This window comes from Aethalodelphis obliquidens, unplaced genomic scaffold (assembly GCF_003676395.1).
Source record: "Aethalodelphis obliquidens isolate GAN/ISIS:26980383/991018 unplaced genomic scaffold, ASM367639v1 scaffold60, whole genome shotgun sequence".
Taxonomy (NCBI): domain Eukaryota; kingdom Metazoa; phylum Chordata; class Mammalia; order Artiodactyla; family Delphinidae; genus Aethalodelphis; species Aethalodelphis obliquidens.
Window position 1 is genome coordinate 9,777,376 of NW_020838004.1, and position 25,049 is coordinate 9,802,424.

At 34.8% G+C, this 25,049-nt stretch overlaps 1 protein-coding gene across 1 annotated transcript in view; it reads left to right on the top strand.

The window, feature by feature from the left end:
- The window catches only part of CNTN5 (contactin 5), a 514,136-nt gene extending 494,642 nt beyond the window's left edge, over positions 1 to 19,494 (top strand). The window contains exons 19-22 of the mRNA XM_027087760.1: positions 5,368 to 5,554; positions 6,022 to 6,134; positions 14,496 to 14,664; positions 18,874 to 19,494. Of these exons, the coding sequence (XP_026943561.1) occupies positions 5,368 to 5,554; positions 6,022 to 6,134; positions 14,496 to 14,664; positions 18,874 to 18,977 (573 nt within the window). The 3' untranslated portion in view covers positions 18,978 to 19,494. The remainder of the gene's footprint in view (positions 1 to 5,367; positions 5,555 to 6,021; positions 6,135 to 14,495; positions 14,665 to 18,873) is intronic.
- Positions 19,495 to 25,049: the final 5,555 nt, after the last annotated feature.

Sequence of the window (25,049 nt, forward strand, 5' to 3'; positions counted from 1 at the left end):
GAGCAACTAAGCCTGTGCACCACAACTACAGAGCCTGCACTCTAGAGCCCAAAAGCCACACCACTGAGCCTGCACACCACACTACTGAAGCCCACACACCTAGACCCCGTGCTCTACAACAAAGAGAAGCCACCACAATGAGAAACCCATGCATCACAACGAAGAATAGCCCCTGTTCACCACAACTAGAGAAAGCCCACACATAGCAACAAATACCCAACACAGCCAAAATAAATAAATTAAAAAAGAAAAACTTAAAAAAATAAAAACTCTAGCCTTACTAGTCTAGAGAATAAATTACTTTCAATGGTGCAAAAATCACATTTTTGTTTTGCAACATTAAATAACAGCAGAAAGTAGAGCTGTCTTTATTAAATTCAGGGAGTACACTATTGAATGAGCAGTGATCATTGAGTGCAATTTAAATTATAAAAACAAGTGAATACAGGAGCTAAGAATTGTGTTTTTAAAATCTAACAGGTAACAAAAATCAGACAGGAGAATATAAAATACTAGTAAGAATTCTTCAGTGATTATATATATGACTGAATGAAGACTGGGAAGTAGGGGAAAGTTCATAGCTCATCCAGCAACCACTGACTCCATATAGCAGCATTCATGGATTTTAGATCCTGTAATTTCATGTAAGGGAACCAGACTGTGTATGACATGGATATCTTAGAATCATCACATCAGACAATTGAATATGTTATCTGTTTAGTTAAAATCATCATTATGGAGAATCAACTTTGGAAAAAAATAGGTTATCTACTAAGAAAAACCATCTAGATTTAGGTTCAAATCTACAAACTTAAAGTTATCAGCTGACTCAGAATTCATGCTTCCGGCCTGCCACTATTAATATTACATAATTTGGAGGAACAAAGTCAAAAAACAAAACAATATGAAGGATAGCAAAAAAGTAAACACAAATTACAAAAATCAGAAATGTTAAGCCATCAAGAAACAAAATAGTTCAAGTAGTTGGGTGACAATAAGGGAGCTGTCTAAAACTATTCATAAAACTGAGGTTTTTATAAACAAGGTTATAGAGATTCAGTGGTTAAGTAACTTGTCCCATTAAATGAAGCTTATAGATATCAAAAATAAGATTAAAATTTAGGCCTTCTGACTCCAAAACCATGATGTGCCTAGAGCTTGAAACATTTTGGCGTATCTTTCAGATTCATACACTTTTGTTGGAAGTGAAAATTAGTGCAAACTATTTGAAAACCAGTGTGGCATTTTTGTGTCAAAATCATAAAAATTTCAATAATCTTAGACCCCATAATCACCTGTCTGGAATTCTATTCTGGGGAATTATTCCAATATGTGGGAAAAAATGTACATGAACATATTCGTGGCAACATTTTAATTAAGAGAGCAAAAGTTGGAAGCTACCCAAATTTTCCACAGTAGAAAAGTGGTTAAATGATATTTGGTACACAAGGCATATGATAGACTTTTAGTATTGATATAAAAAATGGGAAAATATTTATATGTGACTATAATGTTAGAGAAGAAAAGTAGTTACATAATTATATTAACTATATGTAATAAAAATACAGGAAGGGATAAACACAAAAAAATCCCCAATTGTGTGAGGGCGATAAAATAGCAGGTTATCTATTCTTCCAGTTTCAGATATTTATATCTTTTTAAATGTTTTTAACCTCATTTCAAGTGATCTCATACAGAGTTCAAAGTTTATAGGTTGATAAAATCTATCATCAGGATAGAATTGAATCATGAAGAAATAAATTGAATGAAGAGGAACTTTCAACTTTCAGAGGTGCAGTGTGACTTATGAATACTATATTATCTCAATTCCAAGTTAAGAATCACTAAATAAGCACGATGTTAAACTCCAAATATTTTTCTGTTTTTCTGATTTACCCTATCCTCCATCAAAAAAAAATGTAGTAAATAAAATTATTATTTCACTATGAAGGTCATAACTTCTCCAGCTCTTTTTTTCAATATGCCAGAAAGAGAATAATGTGTGGACTTTTTAGATTTATCACAGGTTTTACCTGATGCAACTAGTATTTGTGTTTTCTCACAATCAGTTACTTCCAAACATTTTATCTTTTACTTGGGATGTTTAATTTTGTGGTGATTCATCAGAAAATTAAACATTCAATATTTAACCTAAGTGTCCATCGACAGATGAATGGATAAAGAAGATGTGGCACATATATACAATGGAATATTAGCCATAAAAAGAAACAAAAATGAGTTATTTGTAGTGAGGTGGATGGACATAGAGACTGTCATACAGGGTGAAGTAAGTCAGAAAGAGAAAAACACACCCTGTATATTAACACATGTATATGGAATCTAAAAAAAAAAAAAAATGGTTCTGAAGAACCTAGGGGCAGGACAGGAATAAAGACACAGACATAGAGACTGGACTTGAGGACACAGGGAGGGGGAAGGGTAAGCGGGACAAAGTGAGAGAGTAGCATGGACATATATACAGTACCAAATGTAAAATAGATAGCTAGTGGGAAGCAGCTGCATAGCACAGGGAGATCAGCTTGGTGCTTTGTGACCACCTAGAGGAGTGGGATAGGGAGGGTGGGAGGGAGATACAAAAGGGAGAGGATATGGGGATATATGTATACGTATAGCTGATCATTTTGTTATACAGCAGAAACTAACACACCATTGTAAAGCAATTATTCTCCAATAAAGATGTTAAAAAAAAATTCAATATTTAGAAGTCCAGAATTTGTATTGAAATCTGTGTTTGTATCAAAATCTGTAATTTGCTGAATTTAATCACACTCAACTCCCTCAAATATATATATTTAACTAACTTAAAATAATCTAGCCAATTAAAGAAAATTGGCTAGATTATTGCCTAAATTGAAGCAGAGACCTAGAAATCAGATATATCACTGGGAAGGAGAAAGATACACATTTGTTCATCCAACAACATCTCATCAAATTTTGTAGTTTGAAAATAACTTAGATTTCTTCAGTTAAAAGTATGCTCAAGACCAAGCAAGATAAGTTAGTTCTTGGAATTGGGACTAATGGGGCAAACATAGTACAGAAGGCAGTGTTAGAGCATTTCAGCTTAATCAAACAAATTTCTGAAGTTCAGTCACTCAGCTGTATGCCAGGTCAAATCTATGAAGAGACAGGGATGAGAAATAGAAATTTGATTATGATTATCTTATTAACCATATATATATAGATATAGATATAGATATAGATTCATATTCAAGATCTGTGTAGGTGTTTCAGGCAGTGTTTAATTGCAAAGAACTAAATTACTCTAACTAGTTTAAGTAAGAAGTGTTTTATTATAAGTATTAAATGGTTTACAGAATTATTGAGTTAAATTACCAGACTCCAGGGTGATCTTTCAAAAGTAACTGTTAAAGCTAGTCAATAAGACTAAGACACCAGGAAGACACTGATGTCTTCTAAAAGCAGGAAATCTCCAGCCCTAGTCCCACACTCCACTGCCATGGTTTGGAAGCCACCATGAACAAAATGGCACCCCATTCAGGAAGCCTCTGTGATCTGGAAGTCTCTGCTATTACTGCCTGTTCCAGAATCCTGCCATGTTTGCTATAATTTGCACCAATAAGATGGATGTCTTGTGCCTGGCTCCTTGACTCCCATAAAGCTAATGGTTAGACAATAAGCCATTCATTTTTGCTGCCAGTCAAGGGGTGGAGGGGAAACGAAAAATAATATCTCCATTACTAAACTCATAGGCAAAAGAAACAGAATTTGTAGAAATTCACTCTCCATCTCATTTTTACTTTCAAATACCAGGCATGGCATCTGACTGGTTAAGCCTAAAACATATTCAGAGCCCTAACTGCAAGGGAGTCTTGAAAGTATGATTTTTATCTTTGCATCTCTTAAGTCCAGGAAGACACTAGAATGAGGGTGAAATGGATGCTGAAAGCTAAAGTACCATATCCCTTTGGTTACTCAACATCCATACACATCCTTCTCCCCATTCAACAACTCCCCAAAAGCAACAACTGGCAATGACAATGCTCCATTGTGCAAATATCTCTTAAACAAATGAAAATGTACCCACAATCTCCCTAAAAGGGAAAGCCAAGGAAATTTCCATTAGTCAGTCTGTCCATCTCCTGTAATGAACTACATTAGAAATTTACCTACCCACAACACTCTATCACAAGAAAGGAAGGGACCCAGGTTATTTAATATTTAGATATAAAACAGTATAAGGAAGAAAATATGGCTCTTACAGTCTTCATTTCATAAGGCTGCAGTTATAATTTGTAACTTTCTTCCCCCTCTACCCATTTCTTACACCCTTTGTCTTTAGCCATCATTTAGGCTGGTAGATGCATTTTCATATGGTACAGTGACTCAAATGTTTTTTTCCTGAGAGGTAGGAGCCTACAGTGACTTCCTACGGCCCCAAGGTACTGGTAGTCCTAGGCATGCTCCAGAATATCTCAAGTTCCAAACAAACTCCTCACTGCCCAAATTTTGTAGCATCAACCTTAGGTAAGCCAGAATCTGGAAAATGTGATGTTTGGTTTTCTAGCCTGCAGAGTAGAAAAAGCACTTGAAGGATGATGAAATGTTTGCAGCAGTCCACTTCTTTCACCACAGTAATTAATTGGAGAAAGAAGAATCACTCTTCCATTATTTTTACCGCAGTAAATAAGTAGGGGGAAAAAAAACTACTCTCTTGTGCCTTTATGCATGGTTAAATTCCAGGGTCCGAATAAGGTTAAGCTTTAGGTACACAGAGATAATTATTGAATCTCATAAAGGGATCAAGATCTGTATGAGACCAGCCACCAAGAGCTCATAACCAGGGAAGATCACCTCAATGCACAAATTGTGCTTTGACAAAGAGCTGTTCCCTTCTGCCACCCTCCCATATCCTAGCAAAGCCATTTCTCTGCATTTAAACCATTCCAAATTAACATGAGTGTTCTGTCGCCTCTCCTCTGTTAAATGCATCCAGCTGTGTGATTCACCTTTGTGTGGGGCCCAGGAGGAAATATTTCTCATGCCTCTTTCTCAAATAATTCATTAAAAGCCCCATGGCTTTGAATGGGAACTGGTTCTGATGACCTATGAGAAAAGAACTTCTTCAATTTCTTTGAATGATTCTTCATACTACCAGGTTACAAGGTAGCACCTTTCATTGCTTTGCTAAGTTGCTGCAGTTTACACAGCTGCAAATCATGCAGTGGCCAAGATAGTGATTTTAGCCTCATTAGTAGAACCTGTTAATTGGATGATACAGGAGTGATTTCCCAGGGATGGGTTTGAGAAACATCCAAAGGGAAAAAAAAAATCAACAATCATAAGCACAGGAGAAACTTTAAAATTAATCTTTCATGTTGACAGATTGGCTATAGGAAAGACATGGAACAAGAAGATGCAGCAGAAACCATCAAAACTAGGGGGAATGAGTCATCTGTCATCCTGACAGGATTAGAAGGAAATACATTATATCACTTCACAGTGAGAGCTTATAATGGAGCTGGATATGGGCCACCTAGCAGTGAAGTGAGTGCAACCACAAAGAAATCCCGTAAGTGACCTGGGCTTTTTGTTTGTTTCAGACAAAAGGGAAACATCTTTTAACATTTCTGAAAGCCATGTGAGGTACATAAAAAGCAGAGTTGAAGAGGAGTTTTGATTTATAGTCTTGCTTCATGCTTAGATCTGAATTCCAAAACTAGCTCAGAAAATTTTGTATTCATAGTAGATAAGGGTTACCTTCCTGTGAAACAAGGCTAAGCGATTTTGACACAGAAGGGAGATAAAAGGATTCAGGTTCAAAAACTCAGCAGAGTAGCTATTAAAATGACACTCCTGGAGCAAAACCTTCCTTATCTGACTCTAGCTGGAAAGAAGCCTATGGTGCCAGTCAACTAGAAAAGACTGATATACTCACAAGAAAAGACTGAACACAGGAAAAGACTGAAATACAAGGATTTAAGTGAATAAATGTATTTAAGACTCTTCGTCCACTCACTTTTGCTTTTTATTTTGTAGCCCCCAGTCAAGCACCTAACAACCTCAGGTGGGAGCAGCAAGGCTCTCAGCTTTCTCTGGACTGGGAACCTGTCAGACCATTAGCCAACGAGTCTGAAGTCATGGGCTACAAGGTCAGTGTTTTTCCACTCTTTGGATAGACTCTCATCTAAAAAATTGCTAATGTGAGGATGTGTAATTTAAAAGGTGTATAAAGACCTATTAACATACCTATTTTTTTCTCAATCATTTTTCTACCTGTATCTTAGAAAGAGCCTTCCTGCAGTGGGGAATCCAAGGCAATCAAAATCAGTTTCAGCTACACAAGGCACAAGAAGGGAATGGGTAGGAAAGACAACAACAATTTGAATACAGGGTAAAAATGGCTCATGAAACAGTGTCAGGACAAGCAGAACTTAGAGAGTCTTGGCATTCTCTTCCCAAAGACAAACTGTCCTGGCAGATGGAAAAGACTGGACCACATAGTTTGAGTATAAAGACTTTCCATTAGCAAAGAAACACAAGAAGAAAAAATGCTAGCGTCAGCACAGGGGATAGGAAAGAGACCATGGAGAGAGACAGCAAGCTCCAAAATAGATACATTTCACATATGGTCATCCTGCTATGTGCCAGCAAGAGATCTGCAAATATAAAAATGTTTAGGCAGTTTGTTTTTGAAAAACAGCTTTGTCTCTGATTTTAAAATATGTGGTCAATATATTGAATTGGCTGAATTTCAAATTCTTTTTCCATAACATCAGATTCTGTTTATTGTCTTAAACTCATACTGATTCATTAGTGGAATATTATTTATAGCAGATTTTTTAAAAAATTTCAATGATCATATTTGACTGAAAAGCATCATTTAGGTGAATGTTTAACTATCAGAGATGGTAACACAGCACTTTGTATATAAAGTGCTAAAATTCTGAAGCTAAACACTGAAAAAGTTATAAATGGAATATATTTTTAAGTTAGATAATTCCCATTAAGAATATCTTAAGGCACAAACTGTAGCAATTCTTACAGATTATGATTGGTATGGATCATAGACATCCTCACAATTAAACACTCACACTCAAATCTGTCCTAATCCGCGTGGGTATTGAATTTGATCTTTGCGGGGAGGGCAGATGTGCCATCTTCTCTATCCTTCTCTTAGTCCTCTTCTTTCCACATCCTTCCCCTCATCCTCACAACTTGTATTCTAAGACAAAGATACCCTTCAATGATTAAGGGTAGCAGTCTGGCCAGAAATGGTGATGGACCATCCGAGAACCAATCTAATGTCATTAGAACTCTAGCAAGCAATCTCCCAAACTGGAGAGGCAAATAGATGCAAGAAAGAGCTAGATAAAAGCATATGACTGCCTAGAAGAGCCATTTGGCTTCAGGCACCTTTCAGGTGAGAAAAGAAATACCATACCACATGGAAAATACATGAGCCTCGGCATAGGGCTCCGAGTTGGGATGACCCTCCTTGCTGCTCGCATTTGCCACTTCTACTTCTGTCATTGCTCACCTCTTTACATGTGACTGTCTCCCCACGCTGTTTACATATGATTGAAAGCAAGGCCTCTGTCTTACTCATCTCTTTATCCCTAACATTTCTAGAGTGGATGAATAAATTAATTTTTGACCCAACTTGAGGTATTTTATGCAATTACTCACAAGTGTGTATTATCAGCTGTGTGTTTTTCCTATCATGGCCTTCCCATGTGTTGTGGTGGAATGGGAAAAGAGAACTGGCTTCTGAGTCAGACAGACTTGAGTTCAAATCCCAGTTTTGTAACTTTGAGCTAGTTGCTTAACTTGAGTATCATTTTAACTTCAAAAAAATGCAAAAATAATGATAACATATTATACAGATTATTTTAAGGATTAAGTAAGATAATTTGTGTAAAATGCTTAGCATATAAGAAGTGCTCATTGAAAAATAGCTACTGTCTTTCTTATTGTTATTGGAAGAATTCCACCTAGTAAGGTGGAATTTTCAAATATTTTAACAGAAGAAACTGATCTTTAAAAGTTGCCTGCCAGTTCTGTCTCAATGAAGACAGCACAAGTCACCTGGAATACATTGTTGTGGAGGAGGTAATCACTAACATGGTCCATCTTAGTTGTATAAATAATGACAAGTAGGTACATGTTGACAGAGGATTTTTTTCTTTTATTTCCTTGAAATGGTCTCACCTCCTTATGTCCCTGAGAAGGAAAATCTAGTTCCTAAGAAAGGACTCTGCTGATAACAAATGGAGTGAGACCTCAAAGCCTGTTCTTTTGTAACTAAACCTTATTAGAACTTCTGATGTATGGGCTAATCCCCAGTTAGAGACCTACTGGCAGGAATGAGACAAAGTGCCCTGTGAGGGAAAGGGGACTTCAGATTGATGATTGAGGCTTAACATAGAGCCTGGATTCTCCTGGGAAGGTCTGGTTTTCACAGGGCAGGTGACTAAGCATGAAAGCTCCTATTGACACAGGCATAATGGAACAGGAATATGATTAGGAACAGTAGCTGTGAATATTTACTAAAGAGATGGAACCCAGAGGACACAAGCTTGGAGCCCCCTTTTCTGTGCATGAGTCGGAGGAGAACTACTACAGCCTTAGGCAAGGATCTGCATGCAGTGAAAGAGCTGTACCATCTGGAGGGAGGTTCACACAAATATGGAGTGGCTAGTATGGTACTCAGAGGGAGAAGACTTTGATTCCTACTACATCCCCAAAAAACTACTGCCAGACCAAGAGTGGCACCACTCTTAAGAGCCCCATCTTCTTAAACATAATTGTGTGTGGCTGTCACAAAAAAATTAACAAAATTAGGGACATGTCAACACACTAATCTTTTCTCTTTCCATGAGGTAATTTGAGGTAAGCTTGCTGTATTAAGACTAAGTTTGCCTCTTGAGATTCTTGGAAAATTTGCAGTAGAGGATTTCCTGCTAATCAGGGCAAAAGAGAACTTCCACAATTAATTGCAATATCAAAAGGAAAGTAAATTTATTTTTACTTTTTGTCCTGGCCAAGTTACTTTGCTTGTAAAATCAAAAGAGATCACTAGAAATATACATGGTATGTAAATTTGAAGCTGGAAACTAGGAGTTAATGCCTGAGGTTTAAAGTGCAGGGATTGTATATTCCATGTTTTATATCAAGTCCAGTTTAAGATGGATGAATTAAGAAAAAGTCCTCATCTAGAAATTTTCCAGATTGTGAAAATGATTGAAATGTGATAAATATGGAGAAAAATGGATTTGTTCCATAGGCTTGATCCATAAATAATCCATTAAACTATTCTTTTTTATAGTTAAGATATTATATACTAGATGCAATTTATTCTCAAAAAAATAAACCACAAAAAAAACATAAGATAATAAGATAAAACAGCAGAGCTTGGAATTAGACCAACCCATTTTCTAAGGAAGCATGAATCTTATTCCTTTACTTGATTCCACAGATTGAGGTGTCAGCAACATACATAAGGACAAGATATTACCAGAGAAAGATACAATAACAAAGGAAATTTGGTTCAAAGGTGTTAAGAGAAAAAGAAGGTCTCCCTACCACAACATCTTATCAGGGACTTCAAAAGTGACCAAGATTATAGTGAAAGAACAATGGAATTGAACCATATATGACAGTGTCACAGGAAACACATTAAAATTGAATCTATTCAGATAAATAGAAATAGCTAGTACTGAAATTTCTCACTGCTCTTTGAGACTGTCCAAGAGAACTTGGACTTCTTGGGATTTTGTTTAAGAAGTCCAGATTTAAAAGTAATACTTTTAAGATATCACAGCTTCTATTAACAAGCAAGAGGAATAGAAGCATGAAGAACAAGAAAAATGCTGGAAAATAATTGTCATTTATAGACATGGCTACAAATTATTTCCACTCAAACAAAATAGCTTCCCACCTAAAAATATGAGTCAAATTTGGGAGTTTATTTAGCATATTCATCACTTCTTCAGGTCATTTTAATATTTGACTTTATTTTACATTTCCCAATTCAGATTAGCTGCATATTATTTATATATATATATTTATATATATTTATATAATTATATATATATATATATAATCAGGAAAGTGGAACAAAAACTTCAAAGAAATTTCCTAATTTAACTTATTTTTCTCAAATAAGTATTTTTAAATGAAGAAAACTTTGTTTTTATGACTCCACTAGCTTGGAATCTGAATCTAGAATCCTTACTAATTTTGGCACATGTTATGTCTGTTACTACCACTTCCAAAGAAATGCCAATAACAAAACTAAAGTATATTTAGCCATAATTCTCCTTAATGATCTTGAGAATGGAGAATTTTTTTTCTTTGTACTGTGAAAGAAACTTACCAAGATTATAAAGTAAAACAGCCATCTTATCCCCACCTTATTCTCCTTATACAGACTTAAACTTAAGTGAAAGAGAAAATAAATGCTAAATATCCAGGGGCTATGCTTTCCCTTGTGCAAATATCCCCTTCCCCACCAAGACAGACTTCTGTCCATTCAGAAGACAAAAGCACTCAGAGGGAATTCAGGATAGGGCTTCAGGCTACATATCAAGAAAACAGGGTCTCATTTTTTCTGTCTATATCTAGAAATATCCTTTCCTGGATATATAACCTCTTCACCATACATCTTCTCCCTCACCTCTACTTTCTGATATTTATAGAGCTAGGGAGAATATGGGGAAAATCAGGCTCAAAGCTTACTAGTTATTATATGATCCATCAATATAGACAGAAATTTTTGTTTGTTTATTCCATTTAGATATCAATTAGGGCCTGCCAGACTCCTGAGTTATAGGTACACTTGAACTGAAATTGTATTCCACAGCCTGTGGAACTTTGAAGTCCATCCCTATATTTCTCCAGCTTCTCAGGGAGCCTAAGGTCTGTGGCCATTCTGGTCTCCTTGATTTCTTGTATCTTACAGCTGTTACTTTATCTTATATTTACTCCAAATATGGGACTCTGCCTCTTTCCTGTGATCCCTACAAGTTAAAAAGACTCATATATAATGGTTTATACCATCATTTCTATATTTGATTATGCTTATATGTTTTCATCATAAAATATTTTTTAAAGATTAAAACAGAAATGGCTTGTATAATGTCAAGTATATACACATACAAGGAAGACTTTATGGAAATGTCAGTGGGAGATAGAGTGAAAGGCACAGCATACAAACAAACATCTGAAAATTGCCATAGGAACTCCTGTTCTTAAAAGTCCTTGGAGTCACCCTACAGCTTGTGGCTTCTCACTGGTACTTGAGCCTCCCACCTTATTTTCACCTAGATTGTACTATCTTGCTGATTCCTCCTCACCCACCCATTGCCACTGGAGTTTTGGATCCCTCACCCACTTTTGTGAAGAACAATTGTACCCAAGATGCTAAGCAAGTGAATAGCCCTTCCATTGAATAGGATCCATCCTTCCAATGACACTTGTGGGTGAAACTAGCAAAAATTTATTCTGCTATATTTTTAGGCACACTCACACCATTATTGTTACTATCAGACATGTAAACTAGCCATTTCTAGATCATGCCTTTGAGAATAACAGGACTGCACTAAATTTTTGTTTAGGATCATCTCTTTGGCTAAGTTTTTTAAGTAGAATTTGAGAATAGTCTTGACAATAGACAATTTTCTTTATGCCTAGAGATAGCCATCATTGCAACTTCCAATCTATAAATGTCCAAATTCTCAAAGTACTCCCTGGTCTTCTTACTGTCAATAACTATTTCTGACATGTCTTGATAACTCCTTAACCTTCTCATATTTCTCATTCGAGTCATGTCTTCTAAATCAGTACTTTAAAATGAGCAAAGATTCTCTAAATCACGCAAGACTAACCATTAATTTAATGCATCTTTTCACTTAGTATACCTACTTACTGACTCATAGCACTACATCTCTCTGGATGTATTGTTTAAAGCCACATTTAATCTCAAACTTCTTTTGCTATCATTAACTGATATTTTCCTGCCTTTACCTTTGTTCCCAAATCTCAACTGATCCACACATTTTTCTTCAACTCTGGATTTTACAGCCACATTAGATATGCATTATTGCCTGCATTTTTCTTTGTCATAAGAATTGTAATTTATTGAACCATAATAACAACGTCCTCTAAAATAGTCACTCCCCTGCCAATCCTCACCAATTTACATACTTTTTTGTTGCCATAAATTTGCTTTCTAATTACCTCATGTGGATGAACAGAATTCTAATTCAGTATGCTGCTACAGTCAAAATGAGAGGCATAAATTCTGATACAATTTTCATTTTTTAAAGCCAAAAGAACGTGCTATAGGCATCCTCCTAGAAATGTTTCTGATTCCCAAATCTGTACCACTCTGTACGTGGCTATAGCATCAAATATGTTTCCTACTGCAGAACACAGCACACTCAATTGCACTGTTTATCTGTCTCCACTGTTAAGACTGTAAGTGCCATGAGGGGACCATATAGTCTTATTCTCTGATGAATCTCCAGTATATAGCACTGTGCCTAACTCACATGAGATACCCAGTAAAATATTTGATGTTGCTCTTGCCACTTCCCAACTATGTTAAACCTATGGCATCCTTCCCTATAAGAATTTCAGTAGATAGAATTATTGCACATATTTTATACTTTTACAGAGAATTTACTTCTCTCCCAAGACTCCAAAGTAAATTTAAATTCATGAAAGATAGAGAAAGTAAATGGAGGCAGCATACTTTACCAGAATGCAGAAAGGAGGATCGAGTACGGGCACGCTTCAATATATGAAAATATTACTTTTCTAAAGTATTTTTTTCTTGTATGTAGGTTAGTTCAAGTTCAAAACACTTTTCTAAAATTTTTTTTGTGGTACGGGCCTCTCACCGCCGCGGCCTCTCCCATTGCTGAGCACAGGCTCCAGACGCGCAGGCCCAGCGGCCATGGCTCACGGGCCCAGCCGCTCCGCTGCACATGGGATCCTCCCAGACCGGGGCACGAACCCGTGTCCCCTGCGTGGGCAGGCAGACTCTCAACCACTGCGCCACCAGGGAAGCCCAAAACACATTTTTAATAAACAAAAAGTATTATAAATTTTTGTCTAGTCTCCCAAGGAAGTTCATCTTTTATGATGCAAATGAAATACTGACCATTGACAATGAACAATAATAGCAACAGAAAAAGTCGCTTTCTCTTACTAAGCTTACCAGGTCCTGTGCTAGGCATTTTACATGCATTTTCCTAACAAAACCATGAAATAGGTGTTATTATCTCTACTATACTGTACAGGCACTTCAGATTTAGAAAAGTTAGTAACTTGCTCAAATTTGCTCAGACAGGAATGTGTAGGAGATTGTTTTTTGTTTTGTTCTGTAGGAGATTGTTTTGAATCCAGATCTGTGAGACTGCAAAGCCAGTGTTCTCTCCATTATGCAAAGCAATCATAATACTCACAATTATGATAAAAGCACTAAAACAATGAAACAATGCAAATGCATTTAAAATCTTAACTGCTGCTACTTGACCATTATATACACACACACACACACACACACACACACACACACACACAAAGTTTATTGGGGGCAAATGAGTAGAAACAGTATAATACAGTGAAACACCTCTGAACTGATCATCTGAATACTAATCTTCCAATGCAATTCCTTCTACAGCTAGCCATATGATCTTGTATAAATCATATAATCTCTATGACATTAGTTTTCTGACCTGTAAACACAGGACAATTCTGAGTCCTAATCTGTAGTTATAAAACTCTGTTTGCCATGAATACATGTTCAATTCTAGTACCATGGACAGATGTCAAAAAACAACTTGGCTACCCAATATATCCAAATGCCAATTTACCAAAAGGCAAACACAAAAGTAAAAATAAAAATACTCAATATAATTTTAAGCTTTCAGCTATCTTCTACGTTGTCAAGGATTTATTATTGATGTATTTAACAAATTTTCTGATTACTCCTTTCAAATGATTTGAAGATGACAGATTTGAGTACTCCCTCAGAATGCTATTCATTTCAAGAACCAGGAATAACAGACTTTCAATGATCTGCCCCCTCACTACCTACTTCTCTAGCCTCAATTTCTCACTATTTCCAAATGTCTTCTAATGCTATTGCTTTCTTATTGCTTAGATGTATTTTTAATCTTCTCTTATCTCTTTGTAGACTTTTTTTCCTGCCTTTTCCAACTGGTGAACTCTACTTATCTTTAAATACTTAACTCAGCATCACCTTCTCCTAAAAACCTTCCTTAAACCACCAGACAGAATTAAACTCTCTCTTTTGTATTCCCATAGTCCCTTATGTATATTCCATAGCTGCATATAACACATACATTGCATTTACTTACATATCTGTCTAAGCTGTAAGCTCCCTGTATCTAGCTCAGAATGTGACATACAGAAGGCAGTCAATAAACATTTGAAATCCTTGATTGAATATCAAACGTTTAAACATCTGATATTGTTCCCAGGTATTTTATAGGCAAGAGGGTCACAGCAACAGTCAAATTATTGAAACACAGAAACCTCAAGCAGTAGTCCCGCTCCCTGATGCTGGAGTCTATATTATTGAAGTTCGAGCATGCAGTGAAGGAGGGGATGGAACCGCTAGCTCCCAAATCAGGGTCTCATCATATTCAGGTAAGTTTTGACACAATAGGCTTAATTTGATAACCACTAACAATATTAAGATGGTGTAAAACTCATCAAAATTAACACGATGGACTGCATGATTCAGAGACTTTGAATTTTCTCTTATTTTACTCTGATTTGCTATATGATCCTTCAATTAATACAAACCATGGCAGCCCACTCACAACTGTGGAATTTCTACAAATCTAGAAAAGAGTTAACATTTTCATTAAAATATTTTTATTTGTGAAATTCCCCTTTCTATCCTGATCTCAAGTAGTGTCTTGCTGGTCATTTGTGCTTTTCAATATTGCTTTTAACCAGTATTGCACTAATTTAATATATTATACCCATTTCTCTATTGTCATGATTGCCTTTATTATTAGATAATGGAAAGTGAGGGACAGGAAAGTTTAAAGGGAATGCTTTTTAAATTAAAATTTGATTATGTTTATTGATTTCAAAATAAATTATAAATTTCATTGAATATCTTTGTTTGGGTTTTTTTTATTTTTCCAGCTTTATTGAAATATAATTGAGATATAGCATTGTATAAGTTTAAGGTGTACAACAGTTGATTTGATACACTTGTATATTGCAAATATGTACACAGATTTATTGCAAAAATATAGCTAATACCTCCATCACATCATATAACTGCTATTTCTTTTTTGTAGTGAGAACATTTAAAATCTACATTCTTAACAACTTTCAAGTATATATTACAGTTTTATTACTTACAATCACTATGCTATATATTAGATCTCTAGAACTTATTTGAGCATCATTGTTATTATTAGTAATATTAATAATTTCTAGCTTTGACTGAGCCCTTGCTATATGTAAGGCACGGTCATAAGTGCTTTACTTACATCATCTTATTTAATCCTCTTAACAATCTATGAGGTAGGTTGCATTATTCTTGTTTTACAGAGAAAATTTAAGTAACTTGCCTAAGATCACACTATTACTAAGTAGAAGAACCAGAATTCAACCCCACTGCCATCATTACACCAGCAAGAGAAAACTGATTAAAGGAAGGGAGATTTTTGCAAATTCAGAAGAAAGTAGTCATTTCATTGAGATAGTCAAAAAAGAAAGGAAAATATTTCATTAAACAAATGTCTCATTGAGAAAATATTGGGCAATTTTTATTAAGGCCTTGTATAAAAATGTTTAATGTACATTTAATTATAGGTAATGATGAATATTATTTATTGAGCAGTCATTCTCAAGCAGAAGCATCAACCTAAAGGGAAGTATCCAATGATATTCTGTAGAATTCTGAATGTGGCTTTATTATATTCAATGTATTGCTCAACTTAGGTTAAGACCAGAGACATTTCTTATGATTGTTTTTTGATGCCACAAAGTGAGATAGAAGGAAAACATAGTGGAGAAAATAATATGATAGACTGAAACTTTGAGGAAAAGCTGTTGCCATAATACTTGGTAAGTAAATTCTTGCATAAACATATAAGATGAGATAAAGGACATTATTGGGACAATTGATAAATTTGAATAATGTCTGTAAATTAGATAATATTATATCAACATTAATTTCCTGTTTTTAAAAGTTGTACTGTGGTATACAAGAAAATGTCTTATTTTTAAGATCTGCACATTAAAGTATTTAGGGGTAAAGGTACATCATGTCTTCAACTTACTTTCAAATGGTTCAGGAAATAAACGTATGTATTTATAGAGAGAATAATAGAGCAAGAAGATAAAACATAAACATTTAAGGAATCTGGATGAATTATTTATTTTATTCTCACTACTTTTTATACATCTAAAATTATTTCAAAATGAACATTTAAAAATAAAAATCACACGATACAGAAAATCTGACTTTTTCAGAAATTCAGGTGAAAAGACCTGAGAACTTAAATACATTGTGGTCACACAATATTTAATACACTTTATGATTTATTTATAAAATTATAGTTTCAAGAGCAAGAAAGGTAATAATGTCTCTACACTGATTCATTCACAATTGAAATGTTCAGATTTTCAAGAGCACATTGAAGAACTAAAGATTATTTCTGAAAAGTGAAAAAGATGACAACTCTCTGCCTGCTTGATAAGTCTTAAGTTTCTAATAACAACAATACAAAGAGCATTTACTGCACTCTGGTCATGTTCTTTGCATTGTGCTAGCTGTTTTCTATATGTCATTTTATTTTATTCTCCTAGCAAACTTATGAGTTAAGTATTTTATTATTCTCTGGCTCTCCAAGCTTCCTTTCAACTGTAACACAATCAGATTCTAAAGTATCATCCAAATAATATCATCCCCAAGATTGAAAGTACTTACAAACACCTTGATTCTCCCATTTACATTCTAATTAACTTGTAACTTCTATTCCATAAAAAAAAAATTATCAACTTTTATGTTTTAGTTAATAAAACACTTTAGCCAGTACAACCCATTTCCTGAGTTTTAATGAAGTGAAATCTCATGGTATTTTCTTAGACCGATAAAACATGAGCAACGATTGATTTCTTTCTTATCTTTTTCCAAAAACCAAAAGCCTAAGAAGTTGAATGACCTGCTCAAGTGAAATAGTTAGTTAGTTTTATATCTGGGACTAGAACTTAGTCCAATGTTTGTTGTTGTTTTTGTTTTGTTTTGCTATGCTGAAATAGCATATTTTTGCTTTGTGGATTCTATGTGGAATTTGAGATATATATCCTACTTAGCATTATGAAAGTGAGGGGTTTTTTGTAAAAATATCATGTAAGTTGACTTAACAAGGATGCAGCTACTCTCAAATAAACAGAAAGAATGTTTTCACAGTCATTTATTAAGCATGCACATACCACTCCAGTGAGGCTTTGTCATCATGCCTTTCTTGTAGCTCACGTGTGGCCATGCACTTCACAATGACCCCATTTTGTACAAGTTGAAATATATGTAACACTCCCCAATATGTTGAATAATAGCTTTTATTAGTGCCGTAGCTGTAACAGTTTTCAAAGGAAAGAAGATTTGCTGCTTTTAGAGTGTGTATATGTTTAGTTTATCAAACAAAAGTTTCTTCAGCTCTTAAAGAAGCATCTGAAAAATAAATTTAGACTCTATCCTGTAACAAAAATCACACCCAGAATTCTGTTACACTCAGTCTGGTCAGAGAGGATAACGTGACAGAAGAATAATTCCAAAAATCAATTCATACATTTTATTATTAGTCTATCATGGTTTTAATCAAGGCCAATCATTGTTTTAATAGAGACAATATATAAAAGCATCTCTTTCCACTAATTCCTAGCTCAATGACTTTAAACAAGTTTCTATAATCTTTTTAAGTCCTGGTACCATCTGCAACACGAGGATAAATAATAGCACTTACTACATAGGAATGTTGTGAAGATCAAATTAAATAACGTGTATGAAGGGCTTTGTACAGTACTTGGCATATAATAAGCATTCATTAAATATCAATCATGATGATGATACTTCCAAAGACCTCTGGCTTGAAGAACCATTCCTGAAGTTAGGTCTAAGGGTCGTACTTAGTTTGTGAATGTATGGAGCTATCAAAACTTCTTCAGACTAATACATTCAAATCAGTGAGTTTGATCAAGCAACCACCCTAATACATTAACTGTATACAATGCTTTTGTCTCAAGAAGGAAGAACTTCTCCTGGGTAGAGGTAAGATTAATGAAAGATGCCTTTTCTTTACCAAGTTTGGCATGAGAACCTATAATTTAAGCCTGCTCAATTGAAACAGTCAAATCAATCAAGGACCCGTAAGTAAATTAAATAAATTAATAGTTTATTATTAAATTTAAAAATTTACTTAAAAAAATAAAAATAAATAAATTATGAATTCTTGTTGCCACAAACTTTTGCTAATTATTTTTACTCCATTTCCTGAACTGTGCACAATAGAAATTATTTTATTTTCATACCTGGAATTTGGGATATTTTCCATCAGTGCATCATGTTGAAAATTATACTGAATCTCCTGATGAGGTGTATTTGTTTGACACGACACAGCCTTTTTAACACAATATTCCATATACACTTCTGCCCTCCATATACCTTTTGAGAACCCCAGACAACATCTTGTTTCATAAGCACAAGGAACGCTGTCATCAGAAAGAGGATTGATGTTGCATTCATTTATCTTAACATACCTAAAACAACTCTTTTCTAGCTCAAGCAAAACCAAAATAATTTTGTCCATATAATGCTTCTCTTTTCCACAGGTGGGAAAATCACTAGTGCTCAGTCAACCCTCCACACTCTTTCCACGTCCTCGTCATCAGTAACGTTGCTTTTGGCATTGATGATTCCTTCAACCTCTTGGTGAAAACTACAGACTTAATTTGCTTTTCTTTACTTTAGCTTGATAACAGCAGTGAATAGAGTGTAATGTAAGTGGAGACCCAGGACCTTGAGATAAGCGTTAAAAACTTGGAACTACACATGTTGCACTTACAGGAGGTTGGGGGGAATATTACTTATCCGTCAGGTTTCTTTTTGGTTTTTGTAAATGGAGAGGACAGTTATTGGTCCAATAAAAATATGCAGATTGTACGTAATAAATTTTGTAAGCAAAGGTAATTTCTGTCAAATGTATTCTTTACTTTTTTAGTATGTTGGAATTTGATTTTATATCTGATGACCCTGAGTGTGTGCCGTCCATTTGTTAAGCAAGTGGTCTCTAGCAGATCTGTTTCAAACACAAATACAAAACTGAGAATGAAAAATTTGCTTAAGACTCCAAGTCTACTGTTTTTCATTTTTCCTTTGGCTGACTATTCCAATTGACAAAGCAGCAGGAGATATAAAAAAAATACTTCAACTGTGTGGTCCATTATAGGATAAGTACACAAAAATTTTCTCAAAAAATATTGTATGATTGCATCGTGAAATAGCAAAATTTGTCAATATGCCATTCTATATGCATCCCTAGAGCAAGTTATTAGGATAGGGAATAAGCCATTTACATTAATGCAAGGTAAATAGAAAGTGAGTCCAAATGAACTGAAGTGCTATTGTTTTTCATCAAGTACTATGTTATCTAGCTGCAAATATAGTAAATGTTTATTTTTAATAACAAAATATAAAGTCACAAAAAAATATATATGATCACTAAAAGCTGAAGATACTGACATGCTGCCAAGGGTGCTAACTTGAAAATGAAATGAATATGGGACAGAGCTTCCCCATTTCCCCACCTACTGCCAAAAAAGGTGTTGAATTAGGCCCAAGATTTTCTTCTAACTGCAAATAATTTTAAGGACAATGAAAATCTGTTCTGCAAGTAATTTTGCATAGAGATAGTCTATGGATTAAAATGGTTCAAGCATAAAAAATGTTGATTTTTTTTAAAGAGTTCCATGCATCACATGCCATTAATAAAATCTTACCAACTATTAAAATAAAGAGGACCTCTTGGATAAATTGATTTTTTTTAATTAAGCAGTGTGTGGAAACAAGGCCTCAATACAGGGGCTCAGCTAGTCCATCTAGCCATACACTGCTTAGGAGGTAATACCCATTTGCTCTTTGAGGACTCAACTTGAACCTAAGTGATCCTAGATAGTTGTCGGAAAGTGAGATGAAAGTTTTCTATGTGATATTTTACAGATATTCTAACCAGTATGAGAACGTGCCAGAGTTCACATTAGACCCAAGAAGATTCCTGAAGGGATAGTTATTGCAAAGCCATATGCCAAAAAATAGCCTGGAGAAACTACCGTTTTACAGGTGTTGTTAATATGAGAACAAAATGTAGATTCTTTTCTTTTCCTTTATAAAATCTAAACCTGCTAATTCTATTCACATCTTTAACAGCAAGCAAAATGAAGCAGTATTGAGCTCAAACTGCCAGCTCTAGAGGCTAATCCTTGTAGAACCAGAAGAGAGATTGGAGTTTCTGTTCTGAACATCCTCAGAAATTGGGTTCAGAGACACAGAACCACTCTTTGTGTTGGTTACTCATCTTCTTTGGGGGAGATTATGCTCAAGACAACCCTAAACAAACAAGAAGTGATTTAGAAGACTATTTTGGTTAATAGATTATTGTAGTAAATTACCACAGATGGTGAATATCAAAGCCTGTGAATAATGACAACCAAGTGGCCTTCCTTGAGTACCTCCTTTGGAGTGGGAGAGGCTGGATTTTGCATATAGAGGGATGGTAACTGTTTTGCAGGCAAAATATGAGTTCCCCCCAAGTATGGTATAGCTTGCAGGAGCAGATTGTGCATCTGAAAAAACTGCAGCAAGAATATTAAAGAATGGGCAATAATTTTTACTTCGTATTTGATGAATAAAATCATTTTCTTCATTTTCCATGGTGGTTCATACTAGACTTAGCAGACTTTAAGAATTGAATTATTACTAAAACTCGTAAAACAAAGCCCAATGAAATATAATGTCAATACACAGCAAATTCAAATTAACCAATATTTCTGACTAGCTGATGGATGGTGTATATCTGACAGAATATTTAAATACAGAATGTCTGATATATTCTTAAAGGAATCAGTGATACAGGATGTTTTAATGCAACATGCACAGAATATGTATTCTGCATCATAAACCTATTAAAAACAGGTTTTAAAATGTTTATGTACTTATGTATTACATACTTGTTACTTTGTAGAAAGCAGAGCAGCATTCCTTATCAAGGTACATTATACTGAGTCAGCTTTTTCTTGGATGGAATAGTAACCACACAGTCTTAAATCACTAAACAGACTGTAGTTTTATATAACGTCAGTTGAACTCTGAAGAAAAAGACTCCTCCTATTTAAAAATTTCATGAAATTGAATGCCTTGCATACCCAAATAAAGGTACTGTGGACCCCACGTCAAACCGTTAAATATATTGTATGCAGTCTGTATATATACTATATATAATGGTATATACCATGTGGAAGGCACAGTCAGATAATAGTTCTGTGTACTGTTCTTGTAACATTAGATCTTTTTAATAAATAATTCTCTTTTTATTGTCTTTTATCTTCTCTCCTGTCAACTACATGAGTAACATTATTTTATGCAGACCACAATATGCTCATAATTATGGTAGTGTTTTCACACTGAAAATATCACTATGTTAGGACTCTGCATGTTGTTATCACCTTAGGTTCAAAAATCTTTATAGAGGTCCATGGTAGTTTCAACTTGAAAACTGAAAGCTATGTCAAAGAATAAACCAGCAAAGAAGCAAATACAAATGAGATAAATTCAGAGTTAAACTCATGTTTATTTATTCTCAAGAAGAATCCATTAAGTTAGTTTTATAAACAGTTTATTAAATACATACCTCTGCTTTTTCTAAGAGCAGTATATCCCAATCTATACCAGGTACAATTCTCATAGACAGAGTTTTTGTGCCAGCACTTTTGTGTTTCCTTAGTACCAAGTATACATCTCTATTATACCAGCAATCATATGATGTTACAATGATTTCTATATAAATGTTTCTTCTCCACTATCTAGGTTATGAGATCCTCCAAGGGAGACTATATGATGTTCATCTTAGAATTTCTCTCACTAGTGCCAAGCATAATACATAGCACATATCAAGTGAGCAACTGATTGGATTTAATTTCATGTTAGACTTTAAAATTTCCTTCAGAACAAGATTCCAAAAGCCAGGGCCACCATCCAAATCACCTGGGAACCTAAAGCTCAGAGTCTGATTCAGTAGGTCAGAGACAAGGGAACTCTTATTTTCAAAATCTTCTCAAACACAAAATGATACAACTCTATTGAAGGGAACTTGGCAATAACCAATAAAATTTTATATGGATTTACACTTTGACCTAGCAATCCTATGTCAAGGGATATATTCCTAAGGTAGACTACAAAAATATGCAATTTTAGGTGAATAAATAAGGTGCAGAACAGTGAGTATATGCTCCCTTTTGTGTAAGAAGTGGGAAAAATACAAACACATATTTGCTAATATTCTCTAAAATAAATAATGGAAGAATAAACTAAAAACTAATAATTGTTAGTTACTAAGGAAGTGGAGAATTGGATGTGGGAACAAATATGCAAGCAAGCTCTTTCTCAATGTACTTGTTTCATAGTTTTGAGTTTGGAATTATATACATGTTTTACATTAATTTAAAAATCAAACAAAAAGGAAAAATTGAAAATTAACTATATATCAGATGACTGAGAAGTTAAATATTTTCTTTATAAAAGAATTATAACCACAAAGATAAGTGTTTTACGTGGGCCTCTCACTGTTGTGGCCTCTCCCATTGTGGAGCACAGGTTCCGGACGCACAGGCTCAGCAGCCATGGCTCACGGGCCCAGCCGCTCCACGGCATGTGGGATCTTCCTGGACCGGGGCACGAACCCGTGTCCCCTGCATCGGCAGGCGGACTCTCAACCACTGCGCCACCAGGGAAGCCCCAAGATAAGTATTTTAATTCAGTATTTTGACAGTATGGAACTGTCATGTCCCATGTCATGCCTCTAATGAGACGTACATACCAAGGACAAACCACACACACACAGACACACACACACACACACACACACACACACACATCTAAATCTACATTCATTGGTCTTCTTGTGAGTAATATAATTAGTATAATTGTTTTTGAAATAGCTAGTATGTACATTTAAATGTTAAAATTATTAAAAGAGTATACTTTCAGAATAAACGAATAGAGATACATACATATATAAAATAAAACCTGTAATCTTTGACTTAGAAATATCAGTATGAATTCATGGTTTATTTAACATTTTTCTTAAAAATGCCTGTTTATTAGCTTTGTTCACTGTAAAGGTTTATAAGAACAATGAACACCTGTAATGAACAAATAATACAAATAATGAATAAACAGTGCACAACTTGTGGTTTCCAAATTCCATTCACCACTAAAAGAAACCTTCTTGGGGAAATAGCTGATTTAAGGTCTCAGTAGGAATGTACAGGATGAGATTGGGACTCATCGTGGTTATAAAGTCTATCATTTAAGTGGAGACTTAATCACATCCTATTAGAAAAGACAGGATAACTTGAGCTCATAAAGAACAATGACAGCAATGAATTGAAACATGTATAATATATAAAAATTTATTATTTCACACTAATAAATGCAAAATCAATAATTTTCTTTGCTGGATACAAGATTCATCATTCTGGGAATTGCTATAATATAAAAAAGGGAAAGAGTTTAAGTATTTTGCCTTTCCTATAGGGACTGTGTTTCAGGACAATCAAATAATTCATGAAGGATAGCTCTACTTTACAAAATAATCACAGTTAATAAATGCAAAAGGAGCCATAGAATTAAAAAAATAACAAATACTTTACTCAGGCAATGATTATTAGTAGATGTTAAAACCATTAGGTAAAGTGCTGATGAAGAACATTTCAGTAGAAATATCAGTCTGCCATCATCTGAACCCACTGATTTTTACATCATTGAAAAGAAGACACACAGACACTTAGTACATCCTGATATGATAGAATGAGATGTACACAGCACTACATCTTATTTCTTTCAATAAAAGAAACTTTTGTTCTTAGAAAAATATATATCATGCCACACTGTTGTGTTCTACTTTGTTTTCCAATATTTATGTAACAGTAATAATACTGAGTCATATCTTTTTTTTTACATGAAGTATTTTAATCTTTATTTGTATCATTTTAAAACATTATATTAAGGTGAATCCCACTTATTGCACACAGCATCTCTTCTCAAATCCCCCAAACGCTACCCAAATCCTTGGCTTAAAGGATTGGGTTTTTTTTACATGTTTATTGGAGTATAATTGCTTTACAATGGTGTGTTACTTTCTGCTTTACATCAAAGAGAATCAGTTATACATACACATATGTTCCCACAACTCTCCTCTCTTGCATCTCCCTCCCTCCCACCCTCTCCATCCCACCCCTCCAGGTGGTCACAAAGCACTGAGCTGATCTCCCTGTGCTATGCAGCTGCTTCCCACTAGCTACCTATTTTACATTTGGTAGTGTATATATGTCCATGCCACTTTGTTACAGCCTACCTTTCCCCCTCCCCATATCCTCAAGTCCATTCTCTAGTAGGTCTGTATCTTTATTCCTGCCCTACCCCTAGGTTCTTCATGACGTTTTTTTTTTTTTCTTAAATTCCATATGTATGTGTTAGCATATGGTATTTGTCTTTCTCTTTCTGACTTACTTCACTCTGTATGACAGACTCTAGGTCCATCCACCTCATTACAAATAGCTCAATTACGTTTCTTTTTATGGCTGAGTAATATTCCATTGTATATATGTGCCACGTCTTTTTTTTTTTTTTAACATCTTTTTTGGGGTATAATTGCTTTACAATGGTGTGTTAGTTTCTGCTTTATAACAAAGTGAATCAGTTATACATATACATATGTTCCCATATGTCTTCC